At 40.7% G+C, this 26,485-nt stretch overlaps 1 protein-coding gene across 4 annotated transcripts in view; it reads right to left on the minus strand.

The window, feature by feature from the left end:
- Window positions 1–26,485, minus strand: part of ccser1 (coiled-coil serine-rich protein 1) — a 118,725-nt gene that overhangs the window by 18,062 nt on the left and 74,178 nt on the right. The window contains exon 12 of one of the 4 annotated variants that reach the window (XM_077562194.1): window positions 13,068–13,105. The exons of the other annotated variants lie outside the window; for them this stretch is intronic. Coding sequence (XP_077418320.1) covers window positions 13,089–13,105 — 17 coding nt within the window. The 3' untranslated portion in view covers window positions 13,068–13,088. The remainder of the gene's footprint in view (window positions 1–13,067; window positions 13,106–26,485) is intronic. 4 annotated transcript variants of the gene reach the window in all.

Consider the following 26,485-nt stretch of genomic DNA (forward strand, 5'->3'; position numbering starts at 1 on the left):
TTCGACTTTTTTACAGACCAATACATGTACGAGTACTCAACGTGAGTTGTGGTCCTATATATCCCAATATAGCATTTTCCCTTAAAATTGCATAAAATTAAAGGCTATGTTCTAGTCCCTGATTGTAAAATGGTCACTTTTGAAATACTGTAAGCCCAGGTATCGGCCTGATACCGATACCTGTTGTTTAGACTCGCCCATCCCTAATTTATTTGCAAACGTTTTGATATTTTGAAGACGTATTTCACTTTCAGTAGGCTTATGAAAACAATTATTAATACTGTTCCATATCACAATAGAAAGATTACAGAAATTAATTTTAAGTGTATTGATTGTAATTTTCCAATCATAATCCATTTACCCCTTTTTTTTTATGTTAACACAGGGTTTTTTTCTTTCCGGACTGGAATAAAATTGGACTCAAATTATCATTTATGATGTACTTTTAAGTGCAATTTGTTATTATTAGCATGACAAGCATCACTAAGCAATCCAACTACATTGTTTGCTAGTATTTTGACCAAATTCAATCTCGACAATATATACAATTTTGTCAAAATGGTTGATGACCCCAGATGATGCTTATGATATACTTCAAAGAGTCAACAATGATTCTTTTTGACAGAACAAATGAAAATAATTCTTCTAACATGTAATGGGCAGAATGCATCCAAAAAGTGTGTTCTGTTTTCTGCATGCAATTAACCAACCAACCATCACACTTGCATGTATGCACATGGGTCTTGCTGGATAAGAACTGTAATACAACCACTGCTAGCAGTTTGCTGTACTCCATGTTTTAGATAAACAATCCCCGGCGTCCTGACATATTTATGCATGCGAGTTCATGCCTCCTAATCTCTATGCTCTTGACACCAGCCAAGCATGATTAACCATGTTCAAAGTTGACATAGTAATCTTCCCATCTGGCTTTCATGTGCTGAAGTAAACCAAAACAATAACGGCCTGCCTTCCAAGAATTCAGCAAAACACAACCAGCCAGAAAACGTCCCAAATTCCCGATGGCATTTACTCTCACATTCTCACATATGGACAATTCAGACTTTAGACTGGTCTTCATTGAACCTAACATGCATGTTTCTACATAGGAGGAAGTCAGAGTACACGGAGAAAAAACACACAAGCAAGGAAAAAAACTAAAACTAATACCAGTGAGGCAGGCATATTAACCGCTCATCTACTGTGCTCGTTTGCAAGTGGAAACATACCAAGGATATGATTTCCTTCTGCATCCAACATACAAGTCCCATGGTCTCCTCTCTGAAAGAGCTCAAACTAATTGCCTTTTTAATAGCTCGCCACATGCTTTATTGTGTTAGAGTGTGTGTCCCTGTGTGTATTTACTGTTGTTTGTGTGGAGCAACAAGGAGGTGATTACTTGCTCAAATGAGCGAGCCTCGTTAGTATTTTGAGCCAACAAGTTTTGCTCTGAAAGCCTCATTGTGACAGTGGCCAGATTTATGTAGTAGCTTGACATGAGGCTAAGTGGAAAAAATATTTTTGTATTTCCAATTTTTGCTGGAGAAATGTGACTCTCGGGAGTGTGTGTGTGTGTGTGTGTGTGTGTGTGTGTGTGTGTGTGTGTGTGTGTGTGTGTGTGTGTGTGTGGTTAGATGAGGAATGGACCATCGTTTGCTACTTGTTATGACACATCGGGGCAAAACTGAATGTTCTTTTTACGGGCTTGTTGATGTGTTTGTGAAGATCTGCTTAGATCCCAATCACAGTTGTCCAAGAGGCTTGAACTGGACTTTGTTTAATGCTTATCTTGGATTTGCCGCAGGATATTTTTCACCGTTGCTGGTGAAAAAAGTCATGCAGAATACAAGGGATGAATCCCTGAAAGTTCACAAAATACATATTTCAAATCCAAACTACAAATGACCCTTTAGAGTCGACCGCAATTCCCTAGCCTTCTTTGCCACGCCTTCATGCACTCCTGGAAGGATTCTGCCAGGGTCCTTTGCAGCACTTGATCACGGCCATTTTGATGTAATCTGCATCTTTGAAACTGGTCGCCTTGAAGAGCCCCTTAAACAGCCTCAAGTTGTCGTTCCACAACGGTTGCCTATTCTTGGATGTCTTTGTAGACATGCTAGCAGAACGTCTTACCCTGTGACAAGAATTCGCATCCAAAAAAAGTGATCAACCCGACTGACTTTCTTCAGCCTGCTTAAGTCTCTGGGGTTTGGTCTCTGGCCGTACTCGATCTCATCTCATCATGACTCACATTGCTCATTGCTTGACGATCTGACAGAGGATAGGTATTTAAAAGTAGAAAAAGTTCCATGGCTGCAGAGAGCTGAGGTTATAGGTATATAGAACTCTTAGTTTGGGTCTGAAATATAGCATGTTTTGCAACTACAGTCCTGGATCTTTTCTGACACTCGTAAGGCTGTCTACAAATAATAGGATGGTATCTGGAGTGCCTGTCAACATATGAGGTGCAAAATTAAACCACCAAGTAAATCTTTGGTAAGCTGCCCATTTCTGAAAATGCGTGAGAGAGCTGATTTGAATTTCAAATTTTTCGGGGGTAATTAACATAATCCAGTACTTGCGCCACACTGAGCTTCTCTAATTTGCACCTATTTGCATGTTTGCATTGACATTATAAATAATCAATCCGTGTCTGGTGTGAACATAAAATCAGTTTGGTGGAAGATTCGCCATTTTAAGTGAAAGGGTGGGCTCCATGAAAACACTATTACATGTCAGCCAAAAGCTAAGCAGAGCTGAAGCAGCTCAACAGCAGCGCTATGTTTATCTCCTTCATTGTTTTAAATTACAGTACTGTACATCCTATGTCAAAATGTTGACATACTCTCTAGTTTCTTCAGTTTTCAGTACAGATGCTTTAAAACAAGAAAAGTTGTCTTTATGGGTGATTTCTTTCTCCCCTGAAGTTGAAGTCGCCGTGGTTCACCCCGGTCGACATTGGTAACAATTTCCATACTCAGCATTAGCCCAGCAGTGAATGGGGTGAGGTATGTACAGTATATTTTACGGCCACTCAATTCCATGAGACGGAGACCCCAAAATTGGCTAATTTCAACAATTCACAGATAATGTCATGAAAACACATGGGAGCTGTTTTATATTAGGAAAAGATGCTTAATATCTAATTAACTCTTTCACTGCCATGGACGTTAAAAGACGTCAAGTAAAAACCTACGGAGGGCCGCCAATGACGTTAAAAGACGTCATCCAATTATTATTTTTGGGGGGGGGAAACGGGTGGAGGAAAGCCTTGGCCAGCTGTGGTGAAAGTTTCAAGCAGATCTAGTTAGCCTAATGACTATTTTTGGCCCCTAGAGAGCAGCAATGACTCTCTTTTGACAAGATTGGGTAGGCGTCAGTAGAAGACGTGAGGCGGAGCTAGAGGGGACAATGGCTGGGGAAGGGAAGAGAACATGGCGACCGGTTGCAAGCAGCTCACGGTCGAGCAGTTTTTTTCAAAGACGAAAAGCATCGACCAACGCTAAAGAGCACATTGATGACGACGATGATCATCATCGATGATGATGATGATGGTGACTGCGAGGTTGGAAGCGTTGACGCGGCAGTAGAAGACGTGAGGCGGAGCTAGATGGCTGAAGAAGCGAACAATGGCGACCGGTTGCAAGCAGCTCACACTTGGGAATTTTTTTCAAAGACGAAAGGTATCGACCAACGCTAAAGAGCACATTGATGACGACAATGATCATCATCGATGATGATGATGATGGTGACTCCGAGGTTGGAAGCGTTGACGCGGCAGTAGAAGACGTGAGGCGGAGCTAGATGGCTGAAGAAGCGAACAATGGCGACCGGTTGCAAGCAGCTCACACTTGGGAATTTTTTTCAAAGACGAAAGGCATCGACCAACGCTAAAGAGCACATTGATGACGACAATGATCATCATCGATGATGATGATGATGGTGACTCCGAGGTTGGAAGCGTTGACGCGGCAGTAGAAGACGTGAGGCGGAGCTAGATGGCTGAAGAAGCGAACAATGGCGACCGGTTGCAAGCAGCTCACACTTGGGAATTTTTTTCAAAGACGAAAGGCATCGACCAACGCTAAAGAGCGTATTGATGACGACGATGATCATCATCGATGATGATGATGGTGACTCCGAGGTTGACGCTGAAGTTGCAAGCGTTGACGCGGCGGCTATGACGACATCAGAAAGGTTCACCGGCTAGCGATGCTAACACCGGAAAACGCGGAGCACAACCGAGCACGCTCAGGCGGACGTTCAATCGGACGACGAAGAGTGCCCCGAGTCCAATGCATATTCATCGGAGGAGTGGGTACAGTCTGCTACTTGCTATTCCCCGGAAAAAAAAGCCGTCAAGAAAGTGTAACGTCTGCACGCGAAAGGAGCCATCTCAAGTGAAACTAATCTGTTGTGCAAATCCTGTTGCGTCTCCTTGCACGCATGGGAGCGTTACAAAAAGAAAAACTGTATTTGAAACATCCATATAATTGTAAATAGTACCACAGTTGCACGCATTTGTTTCTGGTGAAAGATGAGAGTTCAATCTTTCATTTGGTAGTATGTGTGTTTCCATAGTCCAAACACATTTTCTGTGGACCTTGAAAGATCAGTTAAAATGCTTAAATCGGCTGGCACTGGCGACATCCCGTTTCTGAAAACGTCTGGCAGTGAAAGAGTTAAACAAATAATTTAATGGCTAATTTAGCCATGTTGTGAATCTTTGCTCATCTTTAACACAAAGTGAATGGAGGACGTTTTAAAGGACAATTCCGACTGGCAAAAGTAGTTAGTAGTTAACATGAACGGCAGTTAGAAATGCTTAAGAGAATATAAAAACATTAAATATTCAAGTAGTGTAGAACAATGAGCTTACACACATGCACACACAGTGACTATAAAAAGTTCTCATCCCCACTGGACTTTGCTGTGTGCTATTGTTCACCACAGTGAAGCACAGCAGATGTAATTAAGCATGTCTTCATAGCGGGAAACAAAAGACAACTTGTTGGGAGACAAATTGTTCTAAAATGTGAGCAAATCTAAAAACAACAATTATATGCTTATGATGCCTTCTTCCAATCAATCGGTCACATGACCATTTTATTGAGGGTCTTCGGGATGAGAGAAGTGCGCAACAACACCGTCACTGTCTTCCTTAAAGTTGGTGCCTATGGCAACTCGGAAATGCTCCGTCTCAAAGTCCCATTTCTCCAGACATAGCAATGCATCCAAATCTCTTGCTTGCCTTCACAAACTGTGCGCTACATTTATCTTGTCATTGCCATCCTAAAAATTCAACCTTTTGTCGTAGTCATGCGTCTTTTCCGAATCATACTTTTGCAATGCATTTTAACAGGGAGCAAATTAAGAATGGAACATTGCTTCAATCGCCAACATAATCTGTCTCATCTTCCCGATTGAAGACAATCTGGATTGAGCCCGGATTCCGCGCTAAACGTCTTTTGTGTTGCTTTTAGCCCGTTAGCTCATCAAAGGTTGGGAAAACAAAGCGCGGGGGAAAAGACTTGCGGATTATAAAAGGTCAGTTAGGGTAAAACCCAGCAAGAGAGGAACTGTTCCGTCTCTCACTGAAGCCCCAGATACTCTTCTTGTGAAAATTATCTACTGTCATTGTTGTATAAATATTACTCCCATCAATCCATTTTCTACAGCGGTTTTGCTCATTTGGATTGCGGGTGATTTGTAGAGAGGCAGGATACACCCTGGATTGGTCACCAGGCAAGCAGAAGCAATCTGTACGGAACAGATAAGACCACTTTGTGAAAACATGACTTCCATCCAGCTATTCGTATTCTTTTGCAGAAGTGATCATGTCAACTACCGCTATATATAATACAGCAACTTCTTGTTTTATGAGATTCTGAATGAATGAATGAATTATCAGATCACACAAGTGTTAAGTGTTAACTAACTGATCAAACATGCCACCCCCCACCTCAATCTTCTGTCTCCATCTATCGTAGCCATCCATCATCGCTACGTCCCTCCTGCTCTCTAATTAATTTGCCTACCTGCTTTGCCTCTCACTCCATCCATCACCCCAGCTGGTCTGGTCAGGTCATTACCCACGGTGCTGATGGTTTTGTTTCTCTAATTAGCCCAAATATGGCTGTCAGTTATAGCCTGACCCCCCACCTCTGCAGGGACCCCGCCATCTTTAACATGGCACTGTGTGACCTTGGCCTGCGACTGCTCCCCAACGGTGTGATACTTGACGCTTGCCCTTGCACTGCATTTGTCTTTATTTCCAACCATTTTGTCCTTATTGTCACTGTGTGCTGGGCTGTTAAGCAGTTCACAGGTGGCTAATAATGCGCAATTTCGAGATTCTGAATGGTGGTGAAAAAACATGTTTGCAGAGCGGCACAAAAATACGTCACTCGGTTAAAAACGTATTTGCTGACTACCTACAAATATTTACTGTGATTTTGACATTGCTAATACGTTAGCGTAGGTTATTGATGGACTGAAGCTGAATGTACAAATTTGGGTTATGTCAACAACGTACCAGCATAAAATGACCAAATCAGGAAAGTTAACGCAAATTAATAAATCACAAAAGAAAGGATACCCCCCCCCCCCCAAAAAAATTAAAAATTAAAAAAAATTATTAAAATAAATAAAATTGTCACATTTATTTTTTGTTAATGACACAAATCTGGCAAAACAGATATAAGGATGACAATATGAAGGGAAAATAACTGACACAATGTAGGGATGGGAGAGTACCGATACTGATACCAGCCTTATTTTAAGGTATCGCTAATTTCAAGGTTTGCCGATACCCGTATCAGTTGCCCCTCTTGTGGCCGTTTTACAATCAGGAACTAGGAATTAGAAATTAGAAGAATAGAAAATTGCCTTAAATTTAATGGAATTTTAAGGACAACATTTTACAGTAAAGGGATACAGTATATAGGTCTTCCTTTAAAATGATCTTGTTTTGGGGGAGAATTACCACTTTGGTATCGGTATCGTAACTGCTCAAGAGTTCAGTACTCATACTGGTATCAATCTGAAAAAAGTGATAGAAAACATACCTACAAAATGTGACAAATATTGAACAACAAAAATGACCCTCACAAAAAAATCAGGGGAAAAAGAATGACAATTTTTTTTTATTAATTTAAAAAAGAAAAGACTGGCAAAAACACAAATATCTGACAAAACTTATGGCCAAAAGCAAAAACAAAAAACAAAAGAAAGGAGAAAAAATAATAAGAAAATAAAGTTCCTGTATTGTTTTGGTTTTTTTGCTCTCTGTAACGTGTAGTGTTCACAATGCATTCACATGTTTTGAAATCGCTGTTTTCATAAGGATTTTAAGATTCACTCACTTTTCAAAAACTGCAAACTTTGAAATACATATCAAAATAAAGCTTAAAGTCCATATATACACCAGGCATCTTGATTGTTTTATCGTGGTGTCTAAAAGTGTGTGTGTGTGCGTGTGCTTGGGTTGCTTAAATCATGCAAAATCAACAAGTGTGCTGTTAAAGTCAAAACGTTTTTTAGGCAATGTTGCAGCAGACCCAAAAATCCCTAAGCAAGCTCCATGTGCAGCACGTCTCTTCTGACCAGTATTATTTCCATACAAACGGGTTTCCATGGTAACTTTTTTCTCTCCACTCTCAAAATAGCGCCAGCTAAAAATGATGAACCACTTGCACATTGGGGAATGATTGACTCTCTAAAACTTCTGAACCAGTATAATGTTGTTCATACTATCTGTTGGTGTTTAAAACAATGCTGCACTGTCTATGCAAAATGTGCTCAAATGGTGGCCCCTACAATAAAAGATAGCATGTCACAATTGATTTTGTTTATTAACTACTCTTTCATTTCACTAGCATTGTAACATACCAGTGAAATTACTATTCCAAAAATAACTAAAGGCCGCCTCCTAATAGAAGCTTACTCCAATCAGTCACAATATGTCAATCCAGCATTCCTGACCCGTGATTGGTCAAATGTTGGAAATGTAAATAAGCAGCAGCAAATCGCCTAAACGGTCCCACTATAGTATGCATCACATCACGTTTTTCCCCCGTTTCTCCTTGTATTTTCCCCTCCATTCTCGACCCCACCGCCTCCCTTCCTTCCTTCCTTCCATCTCCCTCGCAGGCATCTCTCCCTGCTTTAATGAAACAGATGTCCCTTCATTAATAAAGACCAGGTCTAGCACAGTAATGAAGAAATAAGCAGGCAAGCGCACACAAATGAGCCGGGCAGAGCTGAGAGAGATTGCTTCCGACAAACAGGGATTGTTTGTGACGAGAACAACTACAACACTCACCAACAACCCCCAGCCGGCCTAGTCGACTGCATTAGGGGACAAAATAGGATATATGGACTGGGTGACAGCTGAAGAGAAACAGCTGGAATAACAACGAATTGATGTCTATGTTGAATATGATATGGCTCAACTTGTGAGAGAGATTACTGCCTAAACGTAGTAAGAATAAACAAATAACTGGATCGAATTTGACCATGTTTCATCTCTTTTGATCAAAGTCAGCAAAGGCTTGTTTGTCAGATGTTTCCAAAGGGTTATCCTGAGTGATTTTCCTGCGATTAATGGTGATTTTTCTGATGGTAAAAATCTGTATGCGCATACTATACAGTATCATGGTGAGTATGTAAGGCATTAGAAGTAGTTAAAGTGCGAAGAAGGGTTTGTTTGGTTTGAAGGGGAGTTTAAGTAGCATCCTGTGGCGTGCTTGGGGTGATCACAGGCCCCGTCCCCCCCGTGGAGATCTGTACATGGTGAAACACACCAGCTGTTCTCTTGCAAACACGTGCATTTGCCGCATAAGCAAATATGCAGACATTCAAAGCAAATCCAGTTTTTGAGGCGCTTGATTGTTGAAAATTATGTCTAAGGCAGTGGTGGAGGTACTGAACCCCTCCAGTTTTCAAATGTAAGACATAATGGAGGTATAGATGGGTTTATGGGTGAAGAAAATGAACAGGAAGATTAGAAATTCAGAAAGTGTTATGTTATCTCCATGTAGCTTAAGGAAATGTTCTTTTGGTTTTGCTAGATAGCTCGCTAGACAAGAATTGTTCAACTTGCAAATCATGCAGTTAGTATGCTGACTCCCATTACTCAACTCAACTCTATATTTATGGATCACTTTAAAACAACCACAGCTGTTTTCTTAAGGTGGAACCTAGAGGCAGCAGATACAACGAAAACAGCAAAGGCCCCAGAATTGAACCCTGTGGAACACCATACGATCCGTTACGTGAGTTCATATTGCACAAATTTGTCATACCACTTTCTTTCTTCGCTCGACATAGTTAGTAGAAAGGGATTACAATAAAAAAAGAAATCACACGATGTACCATCACAACAGCCACAACTACTGAGTACACCAAATTCACTACAGCACAGATAGGCCAAGCATTGTAGCGCGATCACCTGACGGGTTTGTCTTGACCTCTGCTAAACCCCTAAGGCCGACTCACCGAATGCCTGGTTAACTCTTTGACTGCCAGACGTTTTCAGAAAAGGGATGCCGTGGGTGCCAGCCGATTTAAGCATTTTTGACTGATCTTTCAAGGTCCACAGAAAATTATGTGTTTGGACTATGGAAACACACATACTACCAAATGAAGGATTGGACTCTCATCTTTCATCAGAAAAAAAAAGTTTGTTTCTACCTTATTCCGTTTTTCAGTAATCAACAATAGAAAATGGTTAGTTTCACCTCTGTTTTGAAGCAAACGTCTTTTAACGTCTTTGGCACTCCTCCATAGGATTTTACTAAACGTTATTTAACGTTTTTGGTAGTCAAAGAGTTAAGAACCACTGGTCAAAGGACAAAGGAATGAGTATACGCGGCATGTGTCATTTACATTGTTGGGATTAGTACATCTGATTTCATTGTCTACCTTGACTTAAGAGTGCATCAACTTAAGTTAAACGAGTTATGAGCAGTCACTCTGTGTTGCGTGACAAAATTTGATGTGCGAGAGCGCTTCCGATAAGCCACTGCTAGACAGCAATCGATAACATCCTTCAGGTTCTTTCAATTGGGAAAATGAATTTGATATACAAGTCAAGTGAGTTAAGAGATCAATCACAGATTAAATTGAACTCATAAATCAAGGTACGACTGTGTTTGATTGAGGTAGGTTGTGTCACAGTTGTGGCAATAATCTAGGTTGCCTGGATTCTGCGTGAACGACACAGTAGCTTTTTTTTTAATATCACTATATAAACAAGGCTGGGGTTTACTGTTCCAAGCCAAACTGATGTGAGATAAAACTAAACTAAAATGGGACTCTGTAGTGTTTCTTGTTGTGGATGCATCTTTAAAGGCATAAAATTCGCAACCACATGAACATATGTGCCCTTCACAAGGCACTGATGCAACTTATTGCTCGGGTCCCAAAATGCTGTGTATGCCTCTAATAGAGAGGAATCAATCATTGCACCAATTTTAATTTCTAGAACTGATTAAACTGATGTATCTTCACATGACCACAGCTAATCCATCAGCCAGTGAACCGGGAAACGGTGGCAGGTGGACTTGGCGAGAGGAATCTTCGAGGAGTAGAAAACTCTCAAGTTAATTTATGTGGCTTTTATGTCCCCCCTGATTCGCTTATTTTGAAGGAGAGAACCGAATGCCTCCACTGCCGATTCATAATTTATCTACCTGGCTCCAAGTTGCTTTGCGCTTTGCAATTCTTCCAAATAAAGACTTTTTATTGGATTTCACGGTGAATCCAAAGCAATTACACTAACAATCCTCTGTGTTCGTCATTACATCAGCCGACCAGCATTGTTCTGCATCTTGAGTGGCCAATTAAGCGCAAAATCAGACAATTCCCAATGTATAGAAACGACATGATTATCTAGTGTTGATCATATGACTTTACAGTTAAATACCAGGCTTAACTGTGAGTGGGCGGACATTAACAAATGGTTGCTTTACACAACAGATGTACGTTGACCTTCACATTGTGGCTCTGTAAACAGCATGAAATTTATTACAATAACATTATAAAATTGCACCAATAAAATACAGGCACAAATGTTCATGATGTATAAGGATTAGTTTGTGTTTTATCATTGCATCAGGAGGATAAAAGAAGAGAGGGAGGGGGGTTGAAAAAGGTTTTCCAACCCTGCACTAAACTCAGACGAAAAAAGACAAATGATTGGATATACTGTAAATGTTGATTAGTTGAGGCAATTTCACACAATTAAAAACGTGTTGCCTTGTACGGTAGTACTGACAGATTTCAAAAGCTGTGTAAGCGCATACCGAAATTAAATTTAACCCTGGAGAATCCACGGGGTCAAATTTGGCCCCTATAAATTCTGCTACTCAAATAACAAAGACCTTTTTTTTTTTTTTTTTTACAAATTTAACTTCAAAAGTCCAGAGTGCCACTTCTGACCCCTGCATGGGGCCATCTAGTGGATGAATATTGCACTTACATGAGCCAGAGTGGTGATGACAAGATGGCTGGCAACATGCTGTTTTGTTGAGCTGGAAATCAATCCAAACAAAACCATCTTCTCGGCAAACCATCAGATGGTAAAATTGTGTTTTTTTTGTTAATCTATTTCATATCATGTTGCAGAATGCCTAGGAGTATGTTATATATATATATATATATATATTTTGATAAATTAGCAACTCTGAGCTAGTTCAAAAAAAAATGGTTAAAATTGAAAAAAAAAAGCATATTTTGGTGTTCAGTGAACTTATAGCAGTCATTTAATGTATAATTCATAATTTTCCAAAGAAGAAAAGGGTTCTTGGGTTCTCCAGGGTTAAACTGGTTTTGTCTTCTAGGAAAGTCAGCTATGTAAACCATTATTTGACCAATGGCAAAATTTTTGTGACAAGTTGGCTTTTTTCCGTTATAAAAGTCAAACTTTGAGAAGCTTGACACTATCAGTGGCTAAATGTAACAAGTAAAATCCACACCTATGTCCATTAAAAAAGTCATGTGTCAACCATGAAACTGTTCAGATGTTAGAAAATGGTATGTGCATATTCTGCTTTAAAGAGAGAGAAAAATTGAATCAAAGACTTGGGCTATATTCCCAAATATACTTGACTCAAATCGTTTGCTCAAGTGAATTTGCAAATGACAAAAATTAAGCCACTGCAGCACTATAATCAATCAATGTCAGCTTTCCGTTGGTGCCTCTTGTTCCGGAAAGGTGTGACAGGGACTTGATTGCCACATTTAGGAGGTGAGGAAAGGAAGAAGAGAAGAAGATGATGCTGGAATACACCCGCTGAGGTCACATTTACGGCAATGACGGTGAATCAAACCGTCTTGATTGGCGTTAGTAATGAGAAGAACGACGGGAGAGATGGAGGATGGCACATACAAACCTGTGCTGCCTGTGACATCATCGCTGCCTATGGAGGGCAAGCCGGCCATTACAGAGTCTATTGTCAGCCTCACTATGTCAATACATCAATTATGCTTACCATTACTGGAACACTAAATTTAAATATGAGGGGAACCTTTAGAGTTGAACGCGAGACACTGCGGTAAATAAAGAAAGCCAACTTTATTTACTCAAACAGCAGAGAGGGAAACTGATTATCTTAGTGTGGAATCAAAATAAAACCTTTTCATTTACTTTGGAAACCAATTACCAACATTTTTGCCTAATGTCTGACATGTTACAGACCAAACCAGTAACAGAATCATAATTCATTTGTTTCTGTCCTGCCAATGTGAAGTAGTGTCCTATTTTTTTTTAAGATGGGGATGGAAATTAAAACTTTTTCATATGATTTATTAGTTCATCAACTAAATAATTGACAGAAAAATCTATTAAAATAAAAAAAAATAAAATAATCTGTACCAGTTCTTACAATTAAGATATTTCTGGTCTGTGGTGGTCGCATTTTTACCATTATTGGTATCCTTTGGTGGCATTGCAAAAAACGAACAGAAAAAGTATTCAACTCTAGAGGTTTCACTTATAACATTACAATAGTAAACAAGCTTGACAGCTCCAGGTTTGTTGTGTGGCCCAACTGAGACACCCCTACCTTTTATTTTAAACTCCTCCATCATACCATGCTGCTTACTGGTTCCAGAAAAAGGGAGGAAGACGCGTGGATGGGAAGAAACATAAGAAGAAGACACAATGGTGAGATGGCACAGTGACATGATTTCAACAATGAAGTGACAAATACAAGCACATGGAAGGGATGGATAACACAAAACAAACTAACGCAGGGTACATATCACAATAATCAGGCTGAATTTGAGCAATTTCCCTGCCTTCTGATCAGTCCGTGCGTCAAGCGTTATTTTTTTCCTCACCCTCAGAAATTGGCAGGGCCAGACAAGCTGAAACAATATTTAGCATCAAAAATGTATATGAAACAAGACTCACAAATAATATCATAATGTGTGTGGTGTGCTGTGTTGGTCCGAGTGCACTAAACACTATAAGAGCAGTAAAAACAATGTTTTGCATTCAGACATGTCAAGGAAGCCGGAAACATACTCAACGTAACACGCCCCCTTCAAAATAAAGTTGACCAAGTAATACATTGACAGCAATGCAAATAGATTTAGTAAACATTTACTTTGATGTTGGCCCATGTCGTGGCGTGATGGTTAGCTTGACCTCCCTTTGAGACGTTTAGGCTTTCTTTAACGTAGTTTTGATCGACTTTTGTAGTTGCGATTAACAACACAACGCTATGCCGAACTCATATTCAATCGCTAATTTAGGATGCTAAGAAACTGAAAATTAATTACAGTCATTGTATAATAGGGCAGAAGTCTCCGACGTAAGTTGCTAGCATATAGCTGTTAGCATTACCTACGAGTGTCTGGCTGGTAGCTGCAAATGAGTTTGACCTGGCTTACTTGAATTCTTTTTCAATATTCTTGACCCAAGGTTCTTTGTAATTTACTCTCCATGTTTAAAAGAAGGGAATGTGCCTTAAATTGCATTTTGAGGACTTTTCATTATTATTTAAAGAATAAAAAATAAAAGATAAATATAACTTCTTCAGTTATTTTATAAAACACTTTTGCCCATTAAAAAAAACAACAACATTCAACTCAAAATGTCAAACATAGCCGTTGAGATTTTAGGAACGCAACTTTAAACCATTAATACTTTGTTATTTTACACATGGACCATGTATAAAATAAGAACGTTTCTGCGTCATATTGCACTTAAAGTTGTGTTCCTAAATCCTAAAGAGCTATACAGTGATACCTCGGCTGACGAACGCTTCAGCTCACGAACTTTTCGCCTCACAAACATTAAATTCGCGAGCATATAGTCTCAGCTGACAAACTAGTTTTCGGCGGACGAACCAAATCACGCGACACGTGAAATCACGAGAAGCTGACGCACGCTCACGGCGTCCCAGTTCGTCACCCCCTTTCTTTGAGTGCGGACGTGGTTTGTGTTCGGTAGACATTTTGGACCATTTTGGAGTGTACTTTTGCTATCATGGGACCGAAAAAGACCCCACCACAGGCTAGTGGTAAGCCTAAGAAGACATTAAAGAAAATTACGGTCGAGCAGAAGAAGGAGATAATCGAAAAACACGAACAAGGTGTGCGTTTGTTTGTGTGACTTAGCATCCCAGTACCAGTACGCTAAGTCGAGGAGGAGGAGGAGGAGATGGCTGCAGCATCAAGTGAGAGCATCAAGACCATGTTGACTAAGTGGAGTGATGTGCAGGCTTTTATCGAACAGTAGCATTCAGAAAAGACTGTGGCTATGAGAATCATCAACATGATGAATGATAATGTGATCTCAGAAAGCAACAGGTGTCAATTAAGAGGTTTTTAGTCAGCACAAAGGATAAAGAGTCTCCTAAGAAGCAAAGAAGAGAAGCCACACCGGAGGTTGAGTTACCTACAGTCCTTATGGAAGGTGACTCTCCTTCCAAACAGTAACTCCCTCCCTCCCTCCCTCCTCCTCCCACTCCATTCCATCAAGCCATCAACTACTGTGCCATCACAAAGGCAAATAAAACGACTTTATTATACAGTACAGTGTATTTCTTCAATTACAATACAATAGCACATTTATTATACATAAAATAAGGTATATTTTGTGTAGTTTTAAGGCTTATTTAGTAGAAAATTATGTTTTATGGGGACCTGGGAACGGATTATTCTCATTTTAATGGTTTCCTATGGGAAATAAATGTTTGGAAGACAAACTTTTCGCCTCACACACACTTCCTGGGAACCAATTAAGTTCGTGAGCTAAGGTATCACTGTATTAGACATTTTGAATGCATTGTTTTTATTATTTAATGCGAAAAAGGGTTTTTACAAAATATCAGTTGCACCACTATAACACACACATGAACAATATGATATGGAATGAGAATATGCTTCATTGGCACGTGGCAGATAAATTCAGTACAAAATTGCTTTGTGTTGTGCAAGTCCCATCTTACATACTTTGTTGGCAACACAATGATTTATCGGATGATTATGATTCCAGCACACAGACGGGCGATCCATAAAGGCGCAAACAAACAAGCAATATTCATCAATAAGACGCTGCTAATGATCGGTGTGTGATTTAAGAGGGGATGCCAGTTTCAAGCACAAACGCAATACTGTTAAGTGACAGGAAAAACTTTCCAACCACATTATTAAGTACACCTAACGACAGCCAATACAAGAGCTGTCAGTCAGTGGGTCCGCCTTCAAATCATGGTTCAGAACCTACTGAGTGGCGTTTGCATGTTCTCTGGAATGGGTTTTCTCACCCACCCACATTCCAGAAATATACATAGTAGGTTAATTAACGAGTCTTAATTGTCCCTAGGTGTGAATGTAAGGGTGAATGGTTGTTTGTCTATATGTGCTCTGTGATTGGCTGGCAACTAACCCAGAATGTGCCAAGCATCTCGCTCAAAGTCAGCACTGATATCCCCCAGCTCACCAATCATTCCAATGAGAAAAGGGACTATAGAAAATGGACCAACATACCAATGTACCAAATGAAAATATACAGAATAAGCACAATTCTAAGTGAGCACATTAGCACTGGAGATCAACAGTGTTTTGTAGTACTATGAGTGAGCAAAGTAAAGGGGGAAAACTAAATTAAAAACAACAAGTGATGTCCTATAAAAGGCAGAAAGCAGCTCTCTGTGGAAGCGCCAAGAGTGGGACACGATGGTGGGAATTCTGGAAAAGGGAAGCATGGGAGCGTCAGATCAAAGCCTGCAATGACCAGATGAAGGGGGGGGGGGGGGGGGGGTCGGTTCAAATGAGGACTTTCTACAAACGCTCACATACTGAGCGAACATGTTCAGTGTTGTTCACATGAAAGGAAAACGATATGCACAACATGTGCTTGCTGGGTTTTCACTGGCGAAACTGCCTCAATCTCAATCTCAGGAGTAATTCATATCACAACATTTTGCCAAACATAATACCACAACACATTACTTTTGATGTGTCAAAAATACATCAACACAACTTTTTTGTTTTGATTTGTTGGCAGTACATTACATTAGTACTATATTCACAAAAAAAAAAGCAATGAGAGCAATGATGATGACATGTCAAATCGGTAAAATTACCGAATGAACAATACTGAGCTCTCCGGAAAAAAAAAAAAAAAAGTAATACTCTACTCATTTGCATTCATGCAGTATTGTATTCACAAATTCATATTTTTGTGTGCAACTTCACTAATTATACATGAAGCTATGTCTAAAGTGTTCAAGGAAGAATACTGATAACAGTTGGGACTTTGAATCTTGTCTACGGTGGCCGGTTGTCTATGTGCACTGCAGCGACTCAGGGATAAATCCCCCTTATCAAATCCAGTGCCACTTCCTTACTTACTGTGACAGTTTCCTGAGGTAATGGCGTACGCACAAAAGAGTCACATCCATAGTCGATCCGCAGAATCGGCAGGAGGGAACATACACACAAACACACTGCGCATCGCAATCTTCAGCACTCTTAATGTTATTCTGGATAGCAATCTCCATTCAGACAATCCCATTACCGGTTCCACCAAATAGCATGAACGCATTCATCTGAAGCTGATTACAGGAGGTTACAGTAATACTCTATTTGCAGGCTTCAGCTAAAAAGGGGTTGTCAGTTTATGACAACAGCATCGTTTTTAGGATTTTTTATTTTGGAAACACTTTACAGTATTTCCCATAGCAGATTTGGTTTTGAAGGGATAAAATCTTGAAAATCAGTGGAACAGATGATATTCAGATTTGACGGTTACTCTGTACTACGCAAAGTCTCCAAAACAATAGAGGACAAAAATCATGACTTGACTGGGAAGGAAAGGGCAAAAAATGAGAAAGTCAGCGAGTCAGCTGGGCTGCTTCTTGACACAACTTAATGTTAATCTCATCTCAACCTTTCAGAAAAAAACATCTGAGAGGTTGAGGAGCCAGCAGGCGCAGGAAAACACTCAGGTGTAAGAGCGGACGATTGGGTCAAATGTGCCACCCGAGCCATGTTAACCCGTAACGCAAATAAATTAGGATGTGGCTGCAGATGCAGCGTTTTGCTGCAAAAGGCTGGGGTGGGAAAACAAATGGAGAGGGAAAGCCAACCAGGATATGAGGAGGCACAAAGTAACAGCTGTGCTGCAGATCTTTTTTTCCTCTTAACATTTGCTCAGAAAAAACATGGACAAGAACATGAATGTGGCATTTTAGTATTGTGCCTGAACTTTTGCTACAGGTCTTAAAGGCATGCATCTCATGATATCGCGTTTTTCAGACTGCACTAGGATAGCTGATTATTAAACCATGTTAGCCAATCAGAAGCCTGAAGAAATGCATTTCTGGAAAAGGTTTCACTTCTCGTGGATGGCGGTAACGCACATCCCAAAACTGGTGCCACCTGCCACATTGTTAACTCTTTGACTGCCAAAAACGTTAAATAACGTTTAGTAAAATCCTATGGAGGAGTGCCAAAGACGTTAAAAGATGTTTTTTATTATTATTATTTTTAAACAGAGGTGAAACTAACCATTTTCTATTGTTGATTACTAAAAAACGGAATAAGGTAGAAAAAACTTTTTTTCTGATGAAAGATGAGAGTCCAATCTTTCATTTGGTAGTATGTGTGTTTCCATAGTCCAAACACATAATTTTCTGTGGACCTTGAAAGATCAGTCAAAATGCTTAAATCGGCTGGCACTGGCGACATCCCGTTTCTGAAAACGTCTGGCAGTCAAAGAGTTAAAGTCGATCAGGAAATTTTCAAACACCACTATTATGAGATCCGTAATTAAGGAGGAACTCAATAGGAATCAAATTTCTGTCGCTACTAGATGGAAGAGACACTATTCCTGATAGCTCAATTTGTTGGATCTGGTCACTGCCTAACTTGGCCACTAATGCATGTGGGTTTCAACAAAAATTCCTCAATCTGTACTTTTAAGTGGCACTTTTGTGTTTTATTCTAGACACAGAATTGAAGTCTATGCAACAATTTGCCACCCTTGAAGGGAAGTATCACAAGCTCATTTTTAAACTTGTACTTTCCCCATCCTTTTTTAACCCCCATTGTCAACATTAAACAGGCAATTTTCCACCTTCCGAGGTATTAACAGATAGAGAACACAAGCAGGAAAAACACTCATTTGGGATCAGACTTCTGCCAAGGCTGAACGACTACCAGATGAGACAAATTTCCATGTAGATCAATTTGTTGGATGTGGTCACTGTCAAATGGTCTATTCATTGATTAACCACCTGTTATGGATTTTCTCATTCAGAAAGTTTTGCACAAAGTACTTTAACAGCTGAACAGATGGGGATATGCATTGAAGTGTAGAGAAGGTTAATTTAGGGGTTTGTCTGTAAAGGTTATAGTGCATTTTAGGCTCATCCTGAAATTTCATCAGAAAACTCATTAGTCCTAAGATATATAGCAATAGCTTATGTAAAAAGTAAGGCAAAATATATCAGGATATGATTTATGTCTACTGTAAATGTGTTGAAATGGTTAACTTGACTAAACCTAAAACAGTTTGCGTGTTGACAAGAGGCCAAAACGCGCTTGAAAAAAAATCTACACTTTCAAAAATAGCCGTGTGCGTGTGGCCACAGTCCTTGGCTTACTTCCTCTCACACTTCTGCCTTCTCACGTCCTGTCCTTGTACCCGCACATCCCTAGAGTCCCCACCTCCCCCTCCTTATTCGACTCCAGTGTACCCCATGTCATTGTAAAGATAATTATATATTAACGTGTTCTTGTTGCCGTCGTCACAGTCTGTCTTTCGGTGCCATCTGTGCCCAGTCAGGTGCCCGCCGCCCCCCCTCATCCTGTGCAGCTCTGGCCCGACCCGCCTGAGGGAGGCATGGCGAAGGATGAGGGCACAGATCACAGGCTCCCACACAAGTGCAGACTTTCTCTCTGATTTGCACGCAAACACACACCTTCTGCTGACAGCCTCAGTGCTTACTGCTCTGTTCAGTGCTTTCCCTGGGGCTAGATGGGGTTAGCCGGCAAAAAGAGGCACACAGCAGTAGTCACCACAGTCCCTTCTGCCTTGTTCTGTCCCGTCCTGTTCTCATTTTTCTGAAGATGCCGCTTACCCTGATAAAGTTACTTAGAGGACGTCAGAGGGTTGATGGCACAAGGCCCTACTGCGCTGTCTGTAAAAGCAAACTTTGGTGTCGCTCTTCTCTATAAGAAGAAGGTGTTGGGGCAAAGTCACACAGTAATTATCCATCTGCAGGTGTAGAATGAGAAGGCCCATCTACAACGCCTGTTTGACCCTGGAGAACCCACGGGGTCAAATTTGGCCCCTATAAATTCTGCAACTCAAATAACAAAGCCGTTTTTTTTGTTTTTACAAATTTAACTTCAAAAGTCCAGAGTGCCACTTCTGACCCCTGCATGGGGCCATCTAGTGGATGAATATTGCACTTACATGAGCCAGAGTGGTGGTGACAAGATGGCTAAAATGCAACAAATAAAACAAAAAAATTATATTGTTCAATGTAGCTGTGTTTTTGATTGATTATTTTCTTAAATTCTAAATAGTTTACTGACAGTTTTTGTTCTTCAGATTTTTCGAAATGATACCCCAAAATCCCAAAGGGTCAAATTTCTCCCTAATCCTAAATTAGGGAATAAATTGAAAAAAACATTGAAAAAACATATATTTTGGTGTTCAGTGAACTTATAGCAGTCATTTAATGTATAATTCATAATTTTCCAAAGAAGAAAAGGGTTCTTGGGCTTTCCAGGGTTAAAGACAAACTTTTGTTATTGTTCTGTATACAATATATAGCACCAACATAGAATTGGGGTGTATGGCCCAGCAATTGTTAATAGTCAATTTAAAAGTTATTTCATTTGTCTTACAACACAGAGTGGGGGAGAGTAGTTGTTCCTTGTATACTGTCCCAAAAATAGTTATTTTTCAAGCCAAGTCAACCCAAAAATGTCCTACATTCAGCAGTGTTATGAGAAGCATTTTTTTTTGGTCACTGGTCAAAGTCATCCCTGCAATTTTCCCACTTTTGGAGGAATTAATCCAAAGCTCCATGTAGAGTACACTGTCTCTGAAAGCTAATATTGTCACAATTTTTTTCCCGTGTTGCCATCCTCTATGTGAGCGTGGGGGAGGGGATGGAGGGGGGGGGGTCGTTTTTCAGCAAATTTGACGTGTTGAATCGGCGTCGGGCATCAGGGCATTTGATCACTGTGATTGGCTGTTAGCTAGTGAATCAGCGCACAGAGCAAGAAGAGTAAGTGACAAATGTGGATAAACAGTACTGATGGAAAGCCTGGACCTTTTTTTTCCCCCTCGCTGATTTTGCGCATCGTCACCCTTCTGTACCCTCCGCATTTGAACGTACAATGTCTGTCTGGACAGAAGATCAGGAAGATGACTTTGTCTCTTTGGTTCAAGGGAGACCGGCATTGTATGATATAACCGTTAAAGGGTATGCCGACAAAGGAATGCAAGCCAAACCATGGCATGACATGGGGACACGACTGGACATAACGGGTGGGATTTACTTTTATATACGATACTGTGCAAAAAGCCAGAGGGTTTCATTCACGTGGGAGGACATTGTGAGAGCAAAAGTAACTGGTATGGCTTTGTTTACGTTTCTATATCCCCCCATAAAGAGGTTTCTGGTTGCCTTTAGGAATAACGACTACCGCCGCTGATGGTATGGAGGGGAATTACATCTCGTGCATGCGTTGAAGGTACGTAATAGTCAGGGTCGGTGTGTATTTACGCCATTTTTCTACGCGGATTGGTGTATCTAGGCCTTAAGAGTTTTATGCACCTGCCAAACTGATAACCAAACTGCTTGCATCAACATCAGGTCCTTCAACTTTGCAGAAAGGCACCATTTTTATTGGAGACATCTTGAAAGAGTTAAGCCTTTCACCGAGTGCCATTCTGTTGTGATAGTGCAGATGGAGGGGGCGGGAGGAGGACAAAGATGGATGAAAAAGGAAGAGCCAGAGATAAGGAACAAAACAACAGGAGGGAGGGGGGAAAAAAGCCGGTGAGACTGTGGGAGGATTGTACTCGTCAATGCTGAATTTCAATAAGTAAACAACAAATATTCTTCATTTCTTCTTCTCTGCTCTTTCCAGCGCAATGTGCTCGCTCAGTCGCCCCGATTGCTATCTTTTGGCTTCTTAACTTTTTTGACAGCTCATCTCTCTCATCTCATTCCACTTCCCTACAGCAGCTTGCTTTCATCCTCTCTTTTTTTCTTGCCCCATGTGTCACCACAGTTCCTCAACTCTCAGCATGCATTCTCTCTTTAAACCCATGGTTCTTTCAAAAGCACTGTATAAGCTAAAGCGAGGTACACAAAAGACACACTGATTTTTACATCTAAAACATTTTTTTTTTTTTTTAGATGGAAAAAAAAATAAAATCACTGTGTGAGTCGTTTGGTTATTCGGTAAGTAGATTGCGGTTGCACGTCTATCATTCTGTTTCACGTCCCAGTCAGGAAGTCCGTGCCTTGGTCCAACTCAGCGTTGACCACTGAATTTGCGATTCACGGTTGTCAACCCTGACCACAGTTGTCATGCAATTGAAGGGACACAACAGCAAGTTTGTATTACTTATTTCTAAACAGTCTCGCTACACTCTGTTGATTGGTCTTCATAGAATTGTTGCTTTCATAAGAAGAACAATAAAAAGAGCCCGTCGTCAAAAAAAGTTACCAAGATGAACAAACACATGATTGACATCCTCCATTGTTGTCCTATGCATACTGTGGCGCAGCCCTAGTTTTGGTCCCGCCAACACACCCGGCGGTGGAAAGATAAGCCAGGGATGTCGAAGTTAAAAAAAAAAAAAAAAAAAAAGTCTTGCTTGCTTGAGTGCAACATTACACGATCAGAGGAACAGATGGGCGGCTGGCAGAGGTAGGTAGTCCTGGTGGCCTCCGTCAAGGAGCCGTGAGGGTAGAAGAGTGTGGCTGGTCCCCTTGGGGGCCAGGGAGTGGGGGGTGGAAGTGGCTCATTAGTGTGAATAGTGCACAGGAGAACATGGAATCGCTGTGTGCTATGCTTGTCTGTTTGAGTGCCTCCGTCTATAATTAGGAGTCGCCGCGAGTAGCGCTGTGGATCACAGTCAGATAAGTTGTCTGGCGGTGAGCCAGGGTGGCGATAACCTCACATCAACACACACATACACAGAGGAGTGTGTCTGCGTGTGTGACATTGCAGTGTGCTGTGCTTGTTTAGAGATGACTCGGTTTCTTCTGATAAGAACCACCTGCAGATGACAGGGCACAAATCTCCAGTTTCACACGCGTATTTTGAACTTCCAAAGTTGTACACTCAAGTGTTTCAGTCATAATACTTGAGAGATGATCCCGAGGAGTCATGGGGGCGACTGAACACGTTGCGCGCTGTCAAGAGGTTCCAGGTTGGAATCTCAGCTCAGTTATTGCAGATTGCATGTTGTCCCTATGCCTTTGTGAGTTATTTTCAGGCACTCTGGCTTCCTCTCATGTTCTAAAAACATGCATGTGATTGATTGATGACTCTAAATTGGTGTGAACATTAGTGTCAATAAAAGTTTATGTATAAGAGGCAATCGGCCGCCAAGATGAGCCGTGAGTCCTGTGACCCTCACGAGGACGAGCATTATATAATGGAGTGACAAAAGTTGGTTACTCCCCATGTCACTGCAGGAGACCCACAAATGTTCCCGGTTTCGGATGCAGATTGGCAGAAAACTCAAACCAGTGCAAATTTGGACCAAGGACTGAAAAGCGCTGTTAAGCGAAAATAAATGTCTCATAAATTTGAAGAAGAGTGTTGTTATCAGCCCTGCCAAATTTGAATGATTACAAAAATTACCAAGGATAAATTGATACTTAAAAATGGTGAAAATATTATATGATTATAAGATAACATGACAATATGGCTGGAATAAATCCCACTGTCGTCACACGGCTTTTCCACACCATAACAACGAGGCTCTCTAATGCAGCCACACCTGCGCAAGGCCTTCGTTCACAAGCTGGCCAACATGTTGGACTATGATTTTCCTCCTTACTTTTCCATCTTTCTCTTTGTGATGTAGGTCTGGGCATAGTAGCTAGCTAGCTAATTAGCCACTGATGCAAAAGAGTACAGATGCTCCCCTACTTACGAACATTCGAGTTACGAACAACGGTACATACGAACATTTCTGCACGTACAGTATGTCGAAAAATGTTCGGAAAGAAATGCTGTAAGTTAGATTTTGTATTGCGCGTAGTGCTTCTTTCCGCCGCTAATACCGACGATTGGCGCTGTGAGAGCTCATTGGAGGCTGAGCAACGTGGCGAGGAGGAGGAGGACGAAGAAAACGCCGGTCCCCATGAAGCAGGAAATAACTTTTGAAGCCGATTCCAGCGACGACGAAGAATCTCTCATGATATAAAATCCTCCTCTTCCTCCTCCTCCATCATCTCCTTAAACATCGAGTACGTCTTCCAAAAGTAAGTTAAACTTCATTTTATTTATCTTATTACGTACATGTACATACTGTGTGTCTCGCTCTCTCTCTCTAACATACGTAGTACAGTACAGTACTGTACGTATTCTCTCCATTTTATTAAAAGTTTTTTTCAGTACAAACCAATGCAGGTTACTTGTACAAGCCTTAAACATACTTATATAAATCTTCAATATACTTATATAGGCTTTAAACATAAATTATAATACAAAATATAGCACTGAAGCAACTTACGAACAAATTCACCTTACGAACGATCGTCCGGAACGTAACTCGTTCGTAAGGTGGGGAGCGTCTGTATAGTGGTGAGGGGTGACGAATGTTAGACAAGTCAGCGAGGATAGGCTTTAGCTCATCCGTGACTCTAACAAAGATGGGTTGTATAGAAAATGGATGGACGGAATTTCAACAGGCGTCACACAGAATGGACTGCAGTCAACCTTGGACCACAGCCACAGAAACAACTGTACTTCATAATCTGGGATGCCAGGGACTCACAACAAGGCAACAATGTGAGCTCCCCAAAATGGAGCATCAAAGACACACATATGCATACTTGCACAGACAAACTGAAAATAGCCAATGGTTCTTGCCCTAATTCAACCCCTACAGGGCACATATGAAATTATGCAAAACACACATGCACTCATCCTCCGGCAGGCGACCTCCACCTGGGTATAAAAATCTTTCATCTCTGCAACCACCGCCATTGGGCATACTTCATGGTAAACCCACGCTCTTTCTTCTCCACCTGCTACCCATTCTTACACACACACTCGCATTAAGTCAATATAAATGTGCCGCACACCAACTAACTACTAAGTGCGGCGCTTGGCAAATGTAGTTGTAATATTTAAAAGACGCGTAAAGAGCAAAAGCATTTACGACATTAAAGTTCACAAACACTGAGGTACCCGCTGGCCGCCGCCGTCAAGCCATTACGGGGCCTTGCAAAAGCATTATGTACTAATGCACCCGTTAACGACGCTGGTCAAGTGTTTTTACAACTGTCGAGTAACGCGGATAAAACATCCAGGTTGTCTGGAGCACTAGGGTGGGACTTTTCCTAGAAAGTTTTGGTTTGAAGTCCAATTGTATCCACTTCTGGAGAATTCGATTGTATGACAAGCGCACAAATCCAATACAATATAAGGATTGGCTAAGCATAGGCAGTGCTTGATAAACTACTATCCTTGCTATACGAGGACAAGTCCGGGTGTTTTTTGTTTTGGTTTTTCTCCCTTTTCCTTTCACATCTTTGAAGTTTGCCACATAATTTGGCACATACAATATCCAGGCTTAATTTGAATACTACTTTCACTTTCCGATCCAATTATTAGATGTCTCTAAAAGATTTTCTCTACAGCAATTATCCTGTCGTGTGGAGTGTTTTAAGAGTGTTTTTTTTTTTTGTTCCTGCTTGATGTGCTCGACAATCGTGAACGTGACTGTTCAACATTTACATCTCTAATTCTCATGTGTGTGGTAAGTAGGGGATCAGATTTTTTGTCATTGACTTTAATAAAGGGTAACTCATTTAGCCATTTCAGCAATAAAAAGTTAATATTTTGTATATAATTAATTTGATAACCTCATTATTTTTCCATGTACAATTAATACCTTTAAGACAGGTAATGACCAATCACGGCCCACTTGTTTTCTGGGTTTGGTCATGTGACGTTCGCAAACTGAGCCATGACTGAGTGTCCCTCCCTGATGCAGCCATCGTAGCTGAGCATAGCAGATGAGGGAGAATCGTACACCGGCTGGATGTTCTCATTCTTACATGAATTTTTTATTTTCAAGTTTGTCTACATCCCTGTTCTAAGGCCTTATTTCAGCCAGTCACTTAAGAGTACAGAGCTGTTTTCCATATAACGCAAATGCGATAGATTTATTTTGTTTGAAAGCGCTATATGAATAAAGATGACTTGACTTGTTGGCCTCTTCCACTACCACTTCCGATTCCATCACTACAAAACTTTTAGTTTGCGCTTACAATGCTCTCCCAAATGAGCCATGGTGAAAACTAATAGTGTTACAGAAAGCGTAAAACTGGTCTTCATTACCTTTACACCCGAGTGAGTGAACACGCAATTTTGCGCCTGATATTTGAGATCTTCAGTATAAGATCACATTTTTAGCCCACCAACAGTGCACACAGTCTGTAACTGCAATTTAGAGCCCAGTGCTGGTAGTTAGGTTCTTATTAAACCAGACCCTACAAGAGCCGTAAGCACACACTTGCCCCCTTTTTTACTTGCCATGTGGGGACCATAAGAAAAATAAAAATAAAAAAAATAAATCAGTTAAGATGTCAAAAATCGGCACATTGCCGCTCGAGTTCACCTTATCGAAGAAACAAGAGGCTTAAAGTAATTAACACCATTTGCCCTGAAACAGGCCCACAGATTTTAATTCCACAGCGCCACATTAGCATCGCTCTTCCAGGAGTTTAATGAGCGAGAAGAATCACCGACG

The sequence above is a fragment of the Vanacampus margaritifer genome, chromosome 3, assembly GCF_051991255.1.
Source record: "Vanacampus margaritifer isolate UIUO_Vmar chromosome 3, RoL_Vmar_1.0, whole genome shotgun sequence".
In the NCBI taxonomy this organism is placed as follows: Eukaryota; Metazoa; Chordata; class Actinopteri; order Syngnathiformes; family Syngnathidae; genus Vanacampus; species Vanacampus margaritifer.